A 16,111-nucleotide genomic window follows, 5' to 3' on the forward strand; every position below is an offset into this window, starting at 1 on the left:
TTTGACTGACCAAACTACTCTGTAGATAGGTTGTACAATGGTTTAGGACTCCTTCCGAGAGATGGGGGTACAAGGAGCCAATTCGCCAAGGTCTCTCGACCTGCAGGCACTTCTGCCCCCTACTTCCTCGGGTCTCATGGGTGGGATGTGTTCCACTCCTACATGCATTCGCCTGTTTAGCATTACCATACAAATATCCGACTAAGCCACTCTTTACAGGAGGGTACAGATTACAAGACAGCTTCAGGAATTTTCTCAAGAAGGAAAAAAGAGGTTTAGACTGAGCCTTGTCACTTCCCACATTTACATCTTTTTGATTTCGCAACTTCTTCCAGTTCAAGCGAAACAGGATACTCTGTAGCATGGAAGCTCTTGCAACGGCTGCGGCTCTTGCAGGACTAGTCGATCTGATCATCAAGTTTGTATCTTCGCATTTCTTCTCATTCACTTAACATTTTCCTCCTTATCGGAATAGGAAACAGAACCTACTTGTCCCTGGCGTTGAGTCATGTTTGTTGGCGCCTCTACACTCGTTGAGTAGTAGGGGGATCTACACTCTTTGAGTATGAGGGAGGAACAAGAGCCATTCGTCGTAATGAAAGTACCTTCACAACCAGAGCTATACTAACACTTGAGCGTACAACACAACAGGTACGGCGAGAAGCTCATCGAAAGATGCAAAGCATACGCCCACGCCGAAACGGCTCTGGTCGAGTTGACCATCCGCCTTCAAAATCGGTGGTATAAAGTCAAAGCCCAAGTTTCGGTCTTGAAAGAACGAGCGAATGAACTCGAAAAATCATTCTTGTTGATTCAATCCAGGACTCTTCACGTCTTGGAAAGCAAGCTCTACCAAGCGGACATTAGTGTGCAGCATTTCCTACCACAAAACCAAACCACAGAAGGAGGAGGAGGAATTATGGGTGCCATTATCCTGCCCTTTTCGCACATGAACCAGCAAAAGAAAATGACCAGCAAAGCAAAGGCCGAATATGCGCTTCGTTTCAAGACTATGAACGGCATCGTCGACAGTATCAAGGATTGGCAGGCCGAATTCGATCCTTCTTGGTACTTTACCATTGTGACACTGAAAAAAACCCTCGACGCTCCGCAGGAAGATCGGCTGGGCGTCGTAAGGGGAGCGAGAGCTTTTCGAGAAGCTCGCGTGGGTGTTTTTCACGGGCATCCTCCGGCAAATGGTCAACTTGCCGCCGCTGCCGCTCAAGTATTACCGGCAAATACCGCTGTTCCAGAGGTCGACATATTCGTCCACCCGGACATTTTGGCCTCTGAAAAAAGACTCCTATTGTACTCTCCCTTTTCCGTGACCGAGGAGAAGAAGAAAATGCCGATCCCAGAAGGAGCCGAAGCCGAAGCTAGAGAAGAAGAAGCTTGGGAGGAAAACGAAGACGAGGAAGACGAGCAAAACTTGATCGTCGTCGAGACCGTCAGATACGGTCCGTACATCGACATCAATCAGACGACGAGCAACATTCGAAGATTGGCACGGGTACTATCAAGCATTGACCCAATGGTATTTGGGCTGTTACGATGTCGCGGAGTCATTAGTTCCCATCGTCTCGTCACTACTACTACTACGACGACGACGACAAAAGTTCAGAGGACCGATGATATTCAAATGTCCATTCTCTTCTCGGTCCCAGAAGGTTTGGATACGCCTAGAAGTTTCCGTCGCGTCTTGATCAATCAGACACCGTGCCCTCTGAACGAACGCATCGACCTGGCAAAACGGCTTTGCAACGCGGTGAGTTTCGTCCACACTTCGGGATTCGTACATAAGAATGTGAGACCAGAGACTCTACTCTTGTTTTCCGACCGCAAAGATTCCAACAACGTCAATGGTACATCACCATACCTGGGTCATGCTTTTTTGGTAGGATTCTCCGAGTTTCGTTTGGCCGAAGGACAATCTTACCTTCGAGGTGATGATATAATGGCACGTAATATATGTGAGTACACACAGGCCCGCGGAAAAAGGCAGAGAGACAGACACAGACACAGAGAGAGAAACAAAATCCGAATGCCTTGTTAAGAATGACAATACTAATAATGACATTCTCTTCCTCCAAAGACCGTCACCCCGATCGTCAAGGTTCACATCCGTACCTCAAACACACCATGCGACACGACATTTACAGTCTCGGGGTGTGCCTTTTGGAGATTGGGCTTTGGTTTTCGTTTGTGGATTACGTCGAAGACTCGAGAGGTGTCGTTCGACCCGAGGTCTCGGACCGTCTCAGAGCCGCGGTCATGTCACCATTCGACGACGACCACGAAGGACAAGAACGGAAAATCTGGACGGAAAAGGACGCGGTCAAGAAAGCAAACAACGTCAAGGCGGTCCTGACGATCTTGGCCGATACTCGTCTCCCCACCACCATGGGCCAAGAGTATGCCGACCTGACGGTGTCGTGTCTGGCGTGTGGCGATGTTGACGATGTCGACGACGACGCTGATCCCGACGGTGTGGTTGGGGAAGACCATGTGGGAGGTGGAAACGGAGAAAAGGAAAAAGAAGAAGGAGAAGATGTCGCGCTAGGGGTGGGATTCATACAACATGTCATTCGGAGGATTCACGATATTCGTGTTTGACTACCTAGGTAGATACTTTCGTATGGGGATGGACGATCAAAAGGGGAAAAAGGGCAAGAACCAAAAACAAAAGGGCAGTGGTATCCAGTCAGTCCAGGATCAACCAGGTTAACTTTTTGTTCGAATGAGAAAAGAGAAATCAAAGGGAGAAGTTGAGGACTCTTGTCAAAGTGTCGAGAATAAAATCAAGGGGGAAATACCTACCAAGTCAGTTGCTGCAGTCAAGTAGTTGATGGGAAAACCACCGGGAAGTGAGCATTGAATCTTTTGGCCTACCATACCCGTATGCGAACGAGCATCATCGATACCACATGTACGATGAACAGAAAACATGCAATGATAGTATGGTATTCCATAGTATTTTTCTTGTTTCATTTTCTAAAAAACACAGCAACTGTCTGGTAATCACTCAATAGTTTTTGATCAAAACACATGAGATACCACCATGACCCATTTGATTGTTGCAGCACTTCTCTCAGTGTCTTCCATTGTTTTTTTTGCAAAGACCTTGTCTCTCGACTCTCGAGTCTCCATCTCCATCTCCATCACCATGTTTCCCACCAGCATATTGATTAATGTCTGTTAAAAAGGAATGACTTGGTATCAACCCTTGCCGCCACACCAGACTAGTGATGCAAAGTCTGTCGTTGTTGGGCCACGGTGATTTGTGATAGTGATAACCCATACTGATACTGATACCGAGTAGTATCACATGTTACCTGTATTCCTTCATTTAGGCTTAAAAGATGTACACCATCTCTGAGTCTGTGTCTTGTGTTCATTCGAATGTTTTCTCTTGGAAACTCAATCATATCAGACTTGAGTATGTCCCATCTGGCAAAATGTCTCCCATCCTACAAAAGGTGGTCGTGTGTGATGAACAAGCGACGGGTTCAATCATTACGTCCATAAATAGACACGAGAGAAGCAGAAGAAGTAGGTAGAGGAGTCGGGCTGCAACGAGCATTGGTGACGGTTGTAGCGTTTGTTGCGGTCACAGTTGTGGTGAAACTTGCTTTCTATTTACACACATAGCCAAAAAAAAGGTCAGCGATGTAAGTCAAGCAGAAAACACTGACATACAAGAAAAAAATGGAGGAGGAGGAGGAGGATGGTGACAGTGTCACACACACACACACACACACACACACACATATACGCCACGGCCACGTTCAAATAGATGTAGTGAGGTGGTGACGGAATAGGATAGATAGTGTACTGAACAGTAAGTTAAAGAAAAAAAGAGTGTACGTACCACAAAAATGTGACCCAAGACAACCACATCAATATCTTCACATCCATCACAATCATACAAGGCCGAAGTGTAAGTGGTCAAGGTGTATTCGGTCTTGGTAGGGCCTATGGCGATGACCGGTTCGGTGAATGCAGTAAAAGTACAACCGTCGGTACGAGTGGCAGATGATGATTTGGTAACGATTGGAGCAGGAGGAGTGTCGGTAGAAATCGCACTGTTCCATTTCGACATTGTCAGTATGTCACATTACGAGTAGTACTGTTGGTGATGGTGGTGGTGGTGGTGGTGCCAACTAGAAGCCAATCCTGTAAACGAGAGAAAGGAAAACTCAACCGAATGTCAACTCGAGCTGCCACAACGACAGGTAGATGAAGAACAAGCATCGCCATGACCATGAAGGTGGACCAGAACCACGGGTGTTCGTAGGCGGAAGCCATGATGATGAGGAACAGGAAAGAGAATGGAAGAAATCCGAGAGGTTATTGAGGTTGAGAACCTTTTCTCAAGAGACGAGGCAACAAGGTGAATCAAGATTCTGGATCGGTAGAATTGTTTTCTTCGTGGTATCAAACACAATTAGGAAGAAAGTGTTGTGTACATGAGAACAAAAATCAACAGAGGCTCAAAAAAGGTGACGTGAGAAACAAGTCACGAGTATTTCAGCCAGGCAACCACCAATGATTTCCCAGCATTGCAAGAATCTTGAAAGGGAAGGAAAGTCATTAATAACCCTTACACTCGTAAAAAACCTGGTTACACTGCTTGAGCCATGCTTGAGACTGTGTCGCTCCAGATATGCTTCGCGATTTCGTCCACACTTACATTGTAAACCCAGAATATAACAGTACCACGTACGACCTAGAGTCAGCAGAATATTAAATAGAAAAGGTTTGGTCTGCACAGTTAACATGGTGCATGCTTCCAGTTCGCTAATCATAATATTTGGGTCAAACAACCTTGACGCCGATTCTGGATATGCCTTAAGGAAAGGATGCTAATGTACAATTAGTTGGCTGAGCCTTGCGAGCCTTCAGAAAGCCCACAGACTCCAGAATGCTGGACCTTCTCCTCACAAGTCTCCTAATCATGATGGAAGTAAAAAGCCATTGTGCCTGTACCATGAGCATATCGTCGCTGTCATGAGTTGTTCCTCATTACTACCACACAGTTCACACCTGTCATCTCCACTCTCCCTCGCTCTTCTCCATTTGCTGACATTTCAACCCCATCGATCTTCTGGTCCACAGTCATTGAAACCACGAGTGGTATGAACAATTTAGTCGTCATCACCAACCTGAACAAGATCAGTAGATGCATTTATGCTTCGTCATCATCACCCACTCGGAGAGTTCCCTGACTGCCAAAGCCTTGAGACCAGAAACCTTCAAGAGATGGAGAGGTGCTCGACATGCTATCATGAGTGAACAAGAGCCAGAAACCAAAGACCTAAGACAAGTCAGTAAAATTCAAGAGAACTGTAAATTGACCCATACTGGTTTGGCGAGGATATCTAGCACAGCATAGGCGATGATCTCCTGGTTGACGTTGATGACATGGCCGCCCTCGGACAGACCCCAAACTCTACATAATTATCAGTAAATGTACAGTCAGCATACCAGAAAGCACTCACATTGGATAGATGGTCCACAAGATAAGGGTGAAACCAGCAATAGAAGCGTAGAAGGCCTTGGTCTTGCTGTCCTTGTTGGCAACGGCTGTGCGGCCATTGAAAGCCAATTGGTAGACGACCACCAGGTAGGCAATGCAAGCCCAAGCATACCATCCCCAGGTTTGGCTGCTCTTGCTGCCGAAAGAAGCAAACAATCCTGTCAAGATCATGATGACATCGGCAACAACTGCAACCAAGATGTTGGCACCACTCAGACCGGCAAGAAGACACAAGTCGAGCAAGAGAAGTGGGGTGGTGATAGCCCAGTCAATGTAGCGTGCATAATAGATCTCTCTCCTGTAGTCCTGGTATGTGTTTGGAACCTTCTTGTGGTGGATGGTCTCAGTGTAGGTATTGTAGCTCACGCCGTCACCAGTAGCCATGGCAAAGTAGGAGATGAATGCAAAGGTGGTAATGAAGGCAGTGAGGATGTGGAAGAGACGTTTTTGCTAGGGATTGTCAGCACGTGGTTCCTCGGTCAGTGAAGGCAGGACTGGACATACCACAGGCACACGGAAAGCCATGCCATAGAAGGCAAGAGAAGAGAGGCCCATAAGGACGACAACAACCCTGAAGAGCGTCTTGTCAGTGGCTAGACTTGTCTGTAGTATTGGGAGAAGAAATACCAGAGAGTTCTCCTGCCCATGTCACCAGCCTCGACCGTGATGACAGGGTTTGGGATGATGGTGGGAATTGGAGCCACCGAGGAGGTGGGAGTCACCGACTTGAGCATGTCTGGATGCACAATCATGCTGACGATGAGTAGAGAGGTGATGCAGAGACCAAGTTCAAGAGGTGTGCAGTGTCAAGTAGGAAGAGTAGATGCTGTCGAGGGACGTGAGAGTGGTTGAGAAGAAAGACGAGAGAGGGAAAAGAAGTCAGAAGGCAGCAGTCAAAGAGGTACGAGGATGAGGTGACTGGGTACGAGTCAGTGCTTTGGGAAGGAGCCCAGTCTATTTGAGGAGAAGAAAGAGACGATGGCGAGTAACGATGACGAAGAGGAAGGAGGAGTGTCTGATTGCTGACAGCTTGTTGGCTGGTGAGCGTGCCAGGCATGGACCATCACTGCATTACTTTACATCGTCAGTCTTGTTCACTGATCACCCATCGAATCCGCCGATTGACTTCTGACTGGTGATTGTGTTTCAAAGGCCCCAAAGCTGCGATGAGGTCAAAGTTGTGCATGATGCGGGGCAGCGCTATATCGACCAGGGGGCGAGCGTCAGAGGTGACCATTCAGAGGCTGTGATTGTTGCACCAGCCACGCCTAGAGGCCTGGAGTGTCCACCTCGTTGTACTCGTTACAGCGCCCTCGGCGCCCTCAGCGTGCCCAGTAAGTACCGAGCATGTACTCCGTAGGGAGGGAATACCTCCCCTTATTACCCTTAATTGATGGTGAATTACTTGCTACAATTGTCTCCTCCAGCGACTTCGGCAACGTCACAGGAATCGAATCGCTCAATCGTACAGTCATTGACAGATGTACCGTGTGCAGTACTTGTATCAGACCGCAAGCCGACGCCGCGGTTAGCTGCATGTTACTCCCCCCCAAAAGCAGATCGCTCGTACCACCCCTGGTTGGAGGCGGGAGGCTAGACCGTCGAGCTATCCGCAATGCATGCTTTCATGACGTCGGAAAAACCAAGCAGTCCAGCATCAGATTCCATGGTTGATACACCGCCACCGGGTACGACATTACTGACTTACGAGTATTAGCATTCGATGGCTCTAGTAATCCTCAGATCTTCACATCAAGACTTGATCGCCCATCGAACGATACACCAGCCAAACCAAGAAAGAAGTTGGTTGATTGAACATGTCAATCATTTAGTCAGCCACAGCCACGTTCCCCCCCCCACACACCAACCTCATCCCTTGAATAAGCGGCCATACACCAGGTATTTCTCACCGCACGTCAAAACCCCATGACCAGCAGAAATTGTCGTGCAAACCATTCCAGAAGCGCCATACTCCACGCCAATCTTCCCTGAACCATGACACACGGAAATACTCGGTAGTGGGACACTGTTTCCTTTCACATTGGAGTAAAGATGCAACAAGCTAACTATACACAGTAGTAACGAGTAATATGTTGGTACAGGGATATCTTCGTTTGATCCGTTCAGTCGCTTCACTGGCGAAACTCTGCAACAGCATCTGTACATCGGTCACAAAGAGGAGGTTCACCTGACGCGCTCGTCTCAGATGATTGCGTCGAAGTCTCTGACTCCTCAGATCCCACCACGTATTTCCAACACCTTGAGCATTTGTCCTTTTGAGGATTCTGGACTAGAGCAAGTCCGATCTTCTCTCCGGTGGTCGACACAATCTCATTTGCTCTGGCCCATTTACCCCCATCCTGCATATTTAGATCCCCAGTATTTCCAGGTTGCTCACCATCTCCATGTAGTATCTGAAACCCCGACACAACTAGAATTTCTTTCCATGTCTCTTCCGGAATACTCGACACGTCCACAGCACTCGAGAGATAGAGAGTCACATCCGACGCCAATGACTGTCCCATTAATTTGCTCGTTCTCGCACCTTCTTGTGCACCGTTCACGCTCGATTTAATAGCCATGAGTGCTGGGAGTGTCTTCTGAAGTCGTGTGTCATGCCACCTCTGAGGTAGATTTCCCCATACCCTTTTCAGCGGATGTTCCATACCTGTCTTGTATGCTTCTGGTGCATATGCCCAAGTCTCTTCGACGAGCAAGGGAGTGATTGGACCTAACATCTCCTGCAGCTGACAGAAAATATGGTGTAGAGCTGTCTGGGCACTCAATCTTCTCTCGCTGGCAGGCTTGTCACAATAAATTGTATCCTTGATCGCCTCAAAGTAAAAACTCGACAAGTCCATCGCAACCCAGCGATAGAGACTACTTTCCGCCTTGTGGAATTCCAAGTCACTGTATGCCTTTCGAACAGCTGTGCCTGCAGAGTATAAATGGTGCATGGCGATCTGATCCAGTCGCGACATCTGATTGTACGGAACTGCCATGGCCGGGTCGAAGTCTGCAAGCATGCCCAACAACATCTTGAAGGTAAGCCGGTATTTGTCCAGAGCGTTATGCACCGCAGAAACCACCTTCTCGCTGATCACCACATCCTTCGTCCACTCACTACTGGCCACCCACAACCGCAGCGCGTCTGGTCCCAGGGGGTGGTTTTCTCGTTTCTGTTTCTTCGCAGTAGGCTTGACAGCTGGCTCAATGCCGGCAATGATTTGATCTGGTGCAATGACATTACCGAGAGACTTGCTCATCTTTTTGCCGTGCGCATCGAGTGTGAAACCATGTGTGACGAGGATACGAAATGGAGCGTGAGACGAAGAAGCGTCCGGGTGCGTGGACTTCTGATAGGCAATGTTCGTGAGCAAACTTGACTGGAACCAGCCTCGATGCTGATCTGTACCTTCCATGTAGACGTCTGCCAGGGGACCTGACCGAGGCTTAAAGTTGTCCTGATCTTTGAGCATATACATCCAACTGGTACCACTATCGAACCAGACGTCCATCGTATCTGTGCCGCGGACAAAGCCAGTTGTGTCGGATGAAAGTCCAGGACTGATCCATGCTGGGTCGTCTGGTGCGTCCGACCACCAAGCATCGATACCACGTTCTTTGATGACATTGGTGATATGTGTGACGCTTTCAGGTGTCAGAACCGCCTCGCCCGTGGATTTGTGGTAGATTGCAGGAATAGGCACACCCCAAGCGCGCTGACGAGATATGCACCACTCGCTTCTGTTCTCGACGAAACTCCGGAGTCGACTTCTCCCCGATTCAGGGAAGAATTGCACACTATCGAGAGCGCTTAATGTGTCGGCTCGGATCTTTGAAATTTCAGCAAACCATTGTGCGGTCGCACGAATGATGACAGGCTCCTTGGTCCTCCAGTCGATCGGGTACTTGTGCTTGTAGCTGTGCTGGTGCACCAGGAGATCCTCCATTTGTAACAAATTCAGCACGGCTTGATTCCCTTCCTTGAAAACATACTTCCCAGCAAGCATACTAGGGTCACTTGGAGATGCAGTGTCGTCGAAGCGGCCGAGGTTGTCGACCGGTGCTTTCACCGACACGCTGCCACTCTTGATCAGAGGTTGCAGAGCCTCGTAATCTTCCATGCCGTGGCCTGGTGCGCAATGAACAAGGCCGGTACCACTATCAGCAGAGACAAAGTCCGCGTGTATGACGGGTCTTCTTTCTGGACCTGACGCTAGCTGTGCAATACCAGAGTAGGTGCTCTGTAAAACTTGATCGGTGGGTATGTTTTCCATTACAATTTCTGCCTGATGCCCAGTTGTTTCTTCGAGGTATTGTATTCTCGACCGCGCTACGATGATCAGTCCATGGCTACCCAGCCGCACTAGGGAGTACTGAAGTCCTGAATGGATCGCGATGGCCTGATTGGCAGGCAGAGTCCAGGGCGTGGTGGTCCAGATCAGTGCATAAACTGGCTCATCGACAGAAGTGATCCTGCCATTAAGCTGGAACTTGACCAGAGCCGCATTAGACACATGGTCCTCCTGGTATTCGAGCTCTGCTTCCGCGAGAGCCGTCCCGGAAGACGGTGACCAGTACACAGGTTTGTTCTTGCGATAAATCAAGCCATGCTCTGCCATGGCTTGGAACACGGACAACTGCCTCAACTCAAAGTCCTTCTGCATGGTCAGCCAATGATTTTCCCAGTCACCCATTACACCCCAAGACCGGAATCCTGCCATCTGCTTGTCGACCGTCTTATAGGCAAACTTGCGCGCCGCTTTTCGTATGGCCACAGGGTCGACCCCTTGTCCACGAGCCCAGCCATGGTGTTCCAACGCTTTGAGCTCGATAGGCAGCCCATGGCAATCCCATCCAGGAACATAGTCTATCCTTTTGCCCTCCGCAAGCCGAGATCGACATATTATATCCTTGATAATCTTGTTGAGCGCGTGTCCGACGTGCAGATCGCCGTTCGCATAGGGAGGTCCGTCATGGAGGATAAAGGTGTTCGAGGCAGGCCTCTCGCGTCGCTGCCATGCATAGAGCTCATCGGTACATTTTGGGAGGTATTTTGCGACATCCGTAGGATGTGGTCGAGGTGGAAACGTCGAAGAAGGCAGACGTAGAGTGCTCTTCAGAAACTTGGCCGCATCTTTAGCTACTTGGGTCATGTCACCGAGACATCGACCGAAGCGCTAGAAATAGAATTGACAAGCTGCAAGAGCCTCGGATACACGGACCGACACAGGTAGCAGAATTGCTTTGCACACGAGGCTTGGGTCAAGAATGAACATGGATAATTAATTCTTTCGGGCTCGAATCTGCAGCTTGACCATTCCGTGCGGAGGAATGAGTTCGCTCCGCCAATCGGATTTCTGCCACAACTATCTATACGAGTGGGCAAATGAACACTTTCGAACACGAGTTACAAGCTGCTGGAAAAGTAGCACAGCACAGATGACGGAGGGGATTGGATTTGGAAAACCATATCAGCCTATGAAATGAAAATGAAAATGAAAATGAAAATCAATAAAACGCCTTTACGCCGTCGCTAACGGCATACGTCCCAAGCCACCGTCAATTCATACGCGGCAACGAATTCATTGCACCATGCGCCTCAATACTTGTTCGAAAAGATGCGAGCAGCTGCCACCGGCTTATTGTGAAACCTTGCTGGACTGGATCAGGCCACTGGTAGGCGATACTCGCAAGGCCCACTCCCTATGCAACATTAGTCTTCTAAACGAGCCACGAGTCGGGGAAGGGGTTGCTCACGTCCAGCTACCATCATATAGTCTTCGATCATTCTCTGTTCCAAAGTCCGCCTCCTTGAGAGCAGCTTCAATGATGGCTGCTGTCACCCCGGTGCCACAGCTGGTGATGATCGGCTTTTTAGAATCGATGTTCTTAGCTTCAAAGACTTTGATCAACTCTTCCTTGGGCAGTAACGTCTTTGTTTCCGGGTCAAGCAGCTCAGTAAATGGGAGGCTTGTTGAGCCTGGCATGTGTCCAGACTTAAGACCAGGTCGAGGCTCTGGGTCTTTCCCTTCCCATCGACCCTTTGGCCGAGCGTCCAAGATCTGTATATCCTCGGCGCCTTCTTTTCCATGATCATAGCCAATGGTCTTCATTTCGGCAAACTTCACCACCATGTCCGTGTTGTAACTAGGCACTGGGTATTTAGTGATGTTCGGAATCTGAGGCGGTCCGGTCTCAACAGGACAGCCCTCCTTGACCCAGAGGCGGAAATTGTTCAGCACATGGACCTTTGGGTGACCAAATACGCGCATCGTCCATGCAACTCGAGGCGCCGAGAATAATCCAAGTTCTTCAGTGTCGTAGATAACCAGCTCATCCTCCTTCCTGACACCGAGCTTGGACATGGCGTTGGCAAACTCGTCACATGTGGGGAGCATGTGCGGATATTCCGATTCCTTGTCCTTTATCTCGTCAATATCAAAGAACCTCGCAGTCGGTATTCTGCTCTTCTTGAAGATCTCAAGGCCAGTTCTCTTCTCAGGGTCGTTCGGCATGAACCATGCTGCACAGATGGGGATGACTTTCGGAGACGTGGATATAGTCGTGGGAGCATTCTGCCTCATTGCGTCGTTGACTTCTTTGGGCGTCACAAAGTAGGAGGAGAAGGCTTGCCGCTGAGACATGATGGACTTCCGAAGATGAGTGTCGATGCGGGAGAGAGGAGCTTGCTGGCGTAATAAAGGCCGAGCAAGAATGCTTGTGATCATGATGAAGATGTGATAGCTTATCACCTCATGCTGCGCGGGAACTGACACTGCTACCACGAAAAGAGATCGGTAGGATGCTGCAGATCGCAGGGACTTGTCCGCAAGTCTGTGGGGTGAATGAGTGAGCAGAGAAGCAAGCAGCTGCTATCAGAAGTAACAAGTAATTTAGGATGTGCTCATAGTTAACTACTCCACCTTTTGACTCTTGTCTCAATCCTCCTCCTCCGCTATCCACGACTCGGCTATATTTCTTTTTTCGTTCTTCAAGCCACTTAAGTCACTTAGTCACTTTTGTTGCCTTTGGCCCGTGCTATCGCGCGTCAACAATCCATACACAAACACCAACCGAGATATCATATTCTGTTTTTTGTTAGACCACAACCTTCTTGTTCACTTGCGACTATCCAGTCATGAAGGTCAAAATCAAAAAATGGCATGCCGTTGCAACATGGCGCTGGGATATGCCAGAAGATGAAGTCTGTGGCATTTGTCGCGTGCAATTCGATGGAACTTGTCCTACATGCAAGTTTCCAGGAGACGACTGTACATTGTTAATGGGGAAATGTGGCCACTCATTCCACATGGTGTGTACATCACTTTACAAACAATCTGCCTCTTGGAGACTTACAATATGCAGCACTGTCTCTTGACATGGATCCAGCAAGAGTCCTCGAAAGGATTGTGTCCTATGTGTCGGCAGAGTAAGTCCCTCCCTGCTGATCTACACTTGCATCTGCTAACAATGGGAGAATTTGAATGGAAGCAAGGCCACGAAACAGCGCAACAACAAGAGCAGCAGCAACAACAAGTCACCTGAACCAAAATACTCCCTCTGAGAAACTCACCTTCCGAAAACCAGGTTGCTGCCACGAAGTCTATGATCGCAACCAGTACTCATCCTTCCGATATTCATCCACTGGCGGTATTTTAAGTGTCATACCTAGGTATGCAGTCACAGACAGAAGTCAACCACTGAAAGCACCGTCCCTGTTTGGATATCTCGAGTCTTTCGGCTTCCGGTGCCACTCGCTGGACCGTGGTCCATTTCCGACTAACTATCGCATCTGTTGGCAATTGAGGCAATGGCCACTTTGCGAAGACGATCTACTCGACAAATGCACATTGAATTCATGAGGCCCCATGTTCCAATCTTGTAACGAGCTTCATACTCAACTAGAGGTTCTCGTCACTGCCGAGTCTTTCTACCATGTGCACTGAAGGTAGTTGAGCCAGGGAGGATGATCAAGGAGATGCTATATGCTCTGAGCTTTTGAATCTTCCTCCAGCTGCATACAGTCATTGAATGACTGACACATTATATCAAAACGTCCTGGACGCTGAAAGACGACAACATGTGGAATGGTTGTCGACCATATCCACTCCGGCCCCATTCACCACTGTAGGAGGATAGGAGGGCAACATGAAGAGCACTCAGTCTGCCTTTTGCCCAAAACCTATTTCCGCTTCTCCTTCTCATCGCGGGTCCGCTTTCCATAATAATCATTCCTGGCCATCCCTAGTATCAGCGTAAACTAATGGTCGACTGCCACTTGAAAGTACATTGCCCTCAAAGTCTGTGGCGATAACCTCTTGAGTGGCTTGACGGGCAGCACTCACATCTTCTCCCCGGTATCCTTTTCTCCAGCCTTCCCCTCAAGTCTGTCGAGAGATTCTTCGATGAGCCTTCGTGCGAGTCGTACATGTTAGCCTTCGAAAAGTCTTGTCTGGATGAATGAGAACGGATCATACCCTGTGTGGCCCCTCAGTGTCCCTTCAATCTCATCCATACGTGCTTCGTTCTCTTCATAGATAAACTTGTTCCATGAATGCAAGTAGAATGTCGCACTGCCGACGGCTGTCAGATTGGTGAGAAGACTGAGTAAAGGGAACGCGGGGCTACGGGTAAAAGACATGCTGGGTGCTTTATGGAGGTAAATCTCGGTCTGAGAAAAGCCTCGGTCTGATAAAAGCCCCCAAGTTTGGATTACTTGATTTTATTCTGTTGCATGGACGGTTCTAGTTATGAACGAGGCTGAGGGAGATTGATGACCCCTCGGAGTCGACACGTCATAGACTGGTATCTCGCCAGTCCTTGGGACTCGATGACCAGAGCGTCTTGTGTACCTATAGAATACTCGTACCAGTCAGAATACCTAGTCGACTCCGTCTGATTTACTATCACTACTCGTACTTTGGAACAGATTGAGTTCGACATCTCGACACCTGGCGAAGTAAATGGACTTCACCGTTTATCCATTGATTGAGACCCTTCCTACTTGGATCGCAGGACCTGGTGAATGCGGTGTGTGAATGCAGTAAGTGAACCCAACCAGACCTCAAGTGAATGCCTCGTTTAATTTGTGCCCTTCATATGTTTATTCCAGTGAACTTTCCTTCAACATTGATCGCCTTGATGGCCCAACTAGTAAAAGACTCACCACGTCGCAATGTGACTTTGTTACAAAGTGGTTTGGAGGTTGGGCTTATCCTTGGAAACTAGCTTAGTGGGATTAAACTGGGAGTCTGGCAGGTTTCCATGACTACTGTAGCATCTCTTACAAGTATTACGGATTAATACGTTCCTCTATGGAGTAGAGATTTGTGAATGGTCATAGTCGGGATAAGTATTAGGAGCGCCGACCGGGTCGAAAGACGGGTCGGGGCTTCGAGACACCTTCAAATTTTTGTTTTTCTGGTAGAATTTTGGTTTATCCAGGTTTTTTTTTGGGACAAACAACTTCACTCGTTGATTGTTGGGCGAGTTGGTGAATGCACCCTATGGACCTGTCTTACCTATCACGTCTACCTGTCTTCCTCATTGAAAGTTCTCGCTGAACCATCCGCAATATCAACCTCTGTATCCTTGAACCTCCAAGCCGGCACCTTTTCATGGAACAAAATGTTCAACTCAGCGTAAGATCTGTCCTTGGTCTCTGGCACAAAAAGGATCGTGACGGCCAAACTGAGCAGACACGTTCCGGCAAAGACGAATCCAGTTTTGGCACCCAGGTCCCACTGGCTAGGGTTGAGCATGTAGGGCGTCAAGGTCCCAAACGCGATGTTTAGGAGTTGGTAAGTGATTCTGGCGAGGGCAATCGACTTGCTCCTCAACCTGCTCGAAGGGATTTCCGCCACGAGAGAATAACATATGGGGCCGATGGTGATGTCGTAGATGACGGTGTAGACGAGGAGTAAGGAACCGATAGCCCAGCTGACGCTCGAACTGGGGTGTTTGACGCAGCCCAGCCCGCCGATGACGAGCAAGGTGGCGGCCAACCCGCTCAGGCCGCAAATGTACAAAGTGCGACGGCCAAAGTGCGGGAGGACCGCCCAGGCAATCCAGACCCCGACCACGGCGAGAGCGTACTGGATCAGAGACATGTTGAAGGCTTGGGTGGTGGCCAGCCCGGCCTGCTCGTAAAAGTAGGTCGAGTAGACTCTCAGGCCGGTCCCCGACAAGATCTGCATGCCCCAGACGGCACAGGCGGTGAGCGTCCGCCGTAAATCGGTCTTTTTGAAACAGTCCGTGTAGTGAGTACCCGTGCCGGCTTCCTTTTCTTGTCCCACTGTGACCTTCATCAACTCCACGACCTCGTCGACATCGACTACTTGCGACGACCCGACCGAAGGAGAGTCACGAGAAGAGGAAGACAGGAGGCGGGCTAGATTGTGTTTGGCTTCGGTGATCTTGTTCTTGCGAACACACCACCACGGCGACTCGGGTGCGAAGAAGGATCCGATCGCGAGTGGGATGGGCCATACCCATTGGACGGCAAAAGGGATCCTGTATGCCCACTGGTCCGTTCTTGTCGCCACACCTCGAAGAACTCCTGCGGCAATG

The 16,111-nt window shown here is 49.1% G+C and overlaps 6 protein-coding genes across 8 annotated transcripts; 2 read left to right on the forward strand and 4 right to left on the reverse strand.

Moving 5' to 3' along the window:
* Window positions 1-362: 362 nt before the first annotated feature.
* PV06_06070 (uncharacterized protein) lies at window positions 363-2,906 on the forward strand (the record flags this gene model as incomplete). Its single annotated transcript, XM_016407139.1, has 3 exons — window positions 363-418; window positions 652-1,970; window positions 2,093-2,906. 3 exons carry the CDS (start codon window positions 363-365, stop codon window positions 2,611-2,613), a joined length of 1,896 nt encoding a protein of 631 aa, XP_016262743.1. The 3' UTR covers window positions 2,614-2,906.
* Window positions 2,907-2,949: 43 nt separating this feature from the next.
* PV06_06071 lies at window positions 2,950-4,450 on the reverse strand. 2 transcript variants are annotated; one of them, XM_016407140.1, is made up of 3 exons: window positions 4,202-4,450; window positions 3,869-4,082; window positions 2,950-3,632 (listed from the first exon to the last, which is right to left on the reverse strand). In XM_016407140.1, exons 1-3 carry the CDS (start codon window positions 4,303-4,305, stop codon window positions 3,507-3,509), a joined length of 444 nt encoding a protein of 147 aa, XP_016262744.1. In that variant the 5' UTR covers window positions 4,306-4,450; the 3' UTR covers window positions 2,950-3,506. The 2 variants fall into 2 exon arrangements, with proteins under 2 accessions (XP_016262744.1, XP_016262745.1); XM_016407141.1 differs by having other exon boundaries at window positions 3,869-4,450.
* Window positions 4,451-4,640: 190 nt separating this feature from the next.
* On the reverse strand, window positions 4,641-6,649 carry PV06_06072. Of its 2 annotated transcripts, XM_016407143.1 has the most exons (6): window positions 6,164-6,649; window positions 6,041-6,107; window positions 5,499-5,986; window positions 5,362-5,449; window positions 5,210-5,314; window positions 4,641-5,162 (listed from the first exon to the last, which is right to left on the reverse strand). In XM_016407143.1, exons 1-6 carry the CDS (start codon window positions 6,286-6,288, stop codon window positions 5,145-5,147), a joined length of 891 nt encoding a protein of 296 aa, XP_016262747.1. In that variant the 5' UTR covers window positions 6,289-6,649; the 3' UTR covers window positions 4,641-5,144. The 2 variants fall into 2 exon arrangements, with proteins under 2 accessions (XP_016262747.1, XP_016262746.1); XM_016407142.1 differs by having other exon boundaries at window positions 4,641-5,314.
* Window positions 6,650-7,556: 907 nt separating this feature from the next.
* Window positions 7,557-10,802, reverse strand: PV06_06073 (isoleucine-tRNA ligase). The gene has a single exon (XM_016407144.1). The coding sequence runs from the start codon at window positions 10,693-10,695 to the stop codon at window positions 7,669-7,671; it is 3,027 nt and encodes a 1,008-aa protein (XP_016262748.1). The 5' UTR covers window positions 10,696-10,802; the 3' UTR covers window positions 7,557-7,668.
* A 178-nt stretch (window positions 10,803-10,980) lies between these two features.
* Window positions 10,981-12,437, reverse strand: PV06_06074 (uncharacterized protein). The gene is made up of 2 exons (XM_016407145.1): window positions 11,300-12,437; window positions 10,981-11,245 (listed from the first exon to the last, which is right to left on the reverse strand). Exons 1-2 carry the CDS (start codon window positions 12,268-12,270, stop codon window positions 11,182-11,184), a joined length of 1,035 nt encoding a protein of 344 aa, XP_016262749.1. The 5' UTR covers window positions 12,271-12,437; the 3' UTR covers window positions 10,981-11,181.
* A 332-nt stretch (window positions 12,438-12,769) lies between these two features.
* PV06_06075 (uncharacterized protein) lies at window positions 12,770-13,739 on the forward strand. Its single transcript, XM_016407146.1, has 3 exons — window positions 12,770-12,854; window positions 12,908-12,971; window positions 13,020-13,739. The coding sequence occupies exon 3, from the start codon at window positions 13,027-13,029 to the stop codon at window positions 13,402-13,404; it is 378 nt and encodes a 125-aa protein (XP_016262750.1). The 5' UTR covers window positions 12,770-12,854; window positions 12,908-12,971; window positions 13,020-13,026; the 3' UTR covers window positions 13,405-13,739.
* Window positions 13,740-16,111: the final 2,372 nt, after the last annotated feature.

The sequence above is a fragment of the Exophiala oligosperma genome, assembly GCF_000835515.1.
Source record: "Exophiala oligosperma strain CBS 72588 unplaced genomic scaffold supercont1.5, whole genome shotgun sequence".
In the NCBI taxonomy this organism is placed as follows: Eukaryota; Fungi; Ascomycota; class Eurotiomycetes; order Chaetothyriales; family Herpotrichiellaceae; genus Exophiala; species Exophiala oligosperma.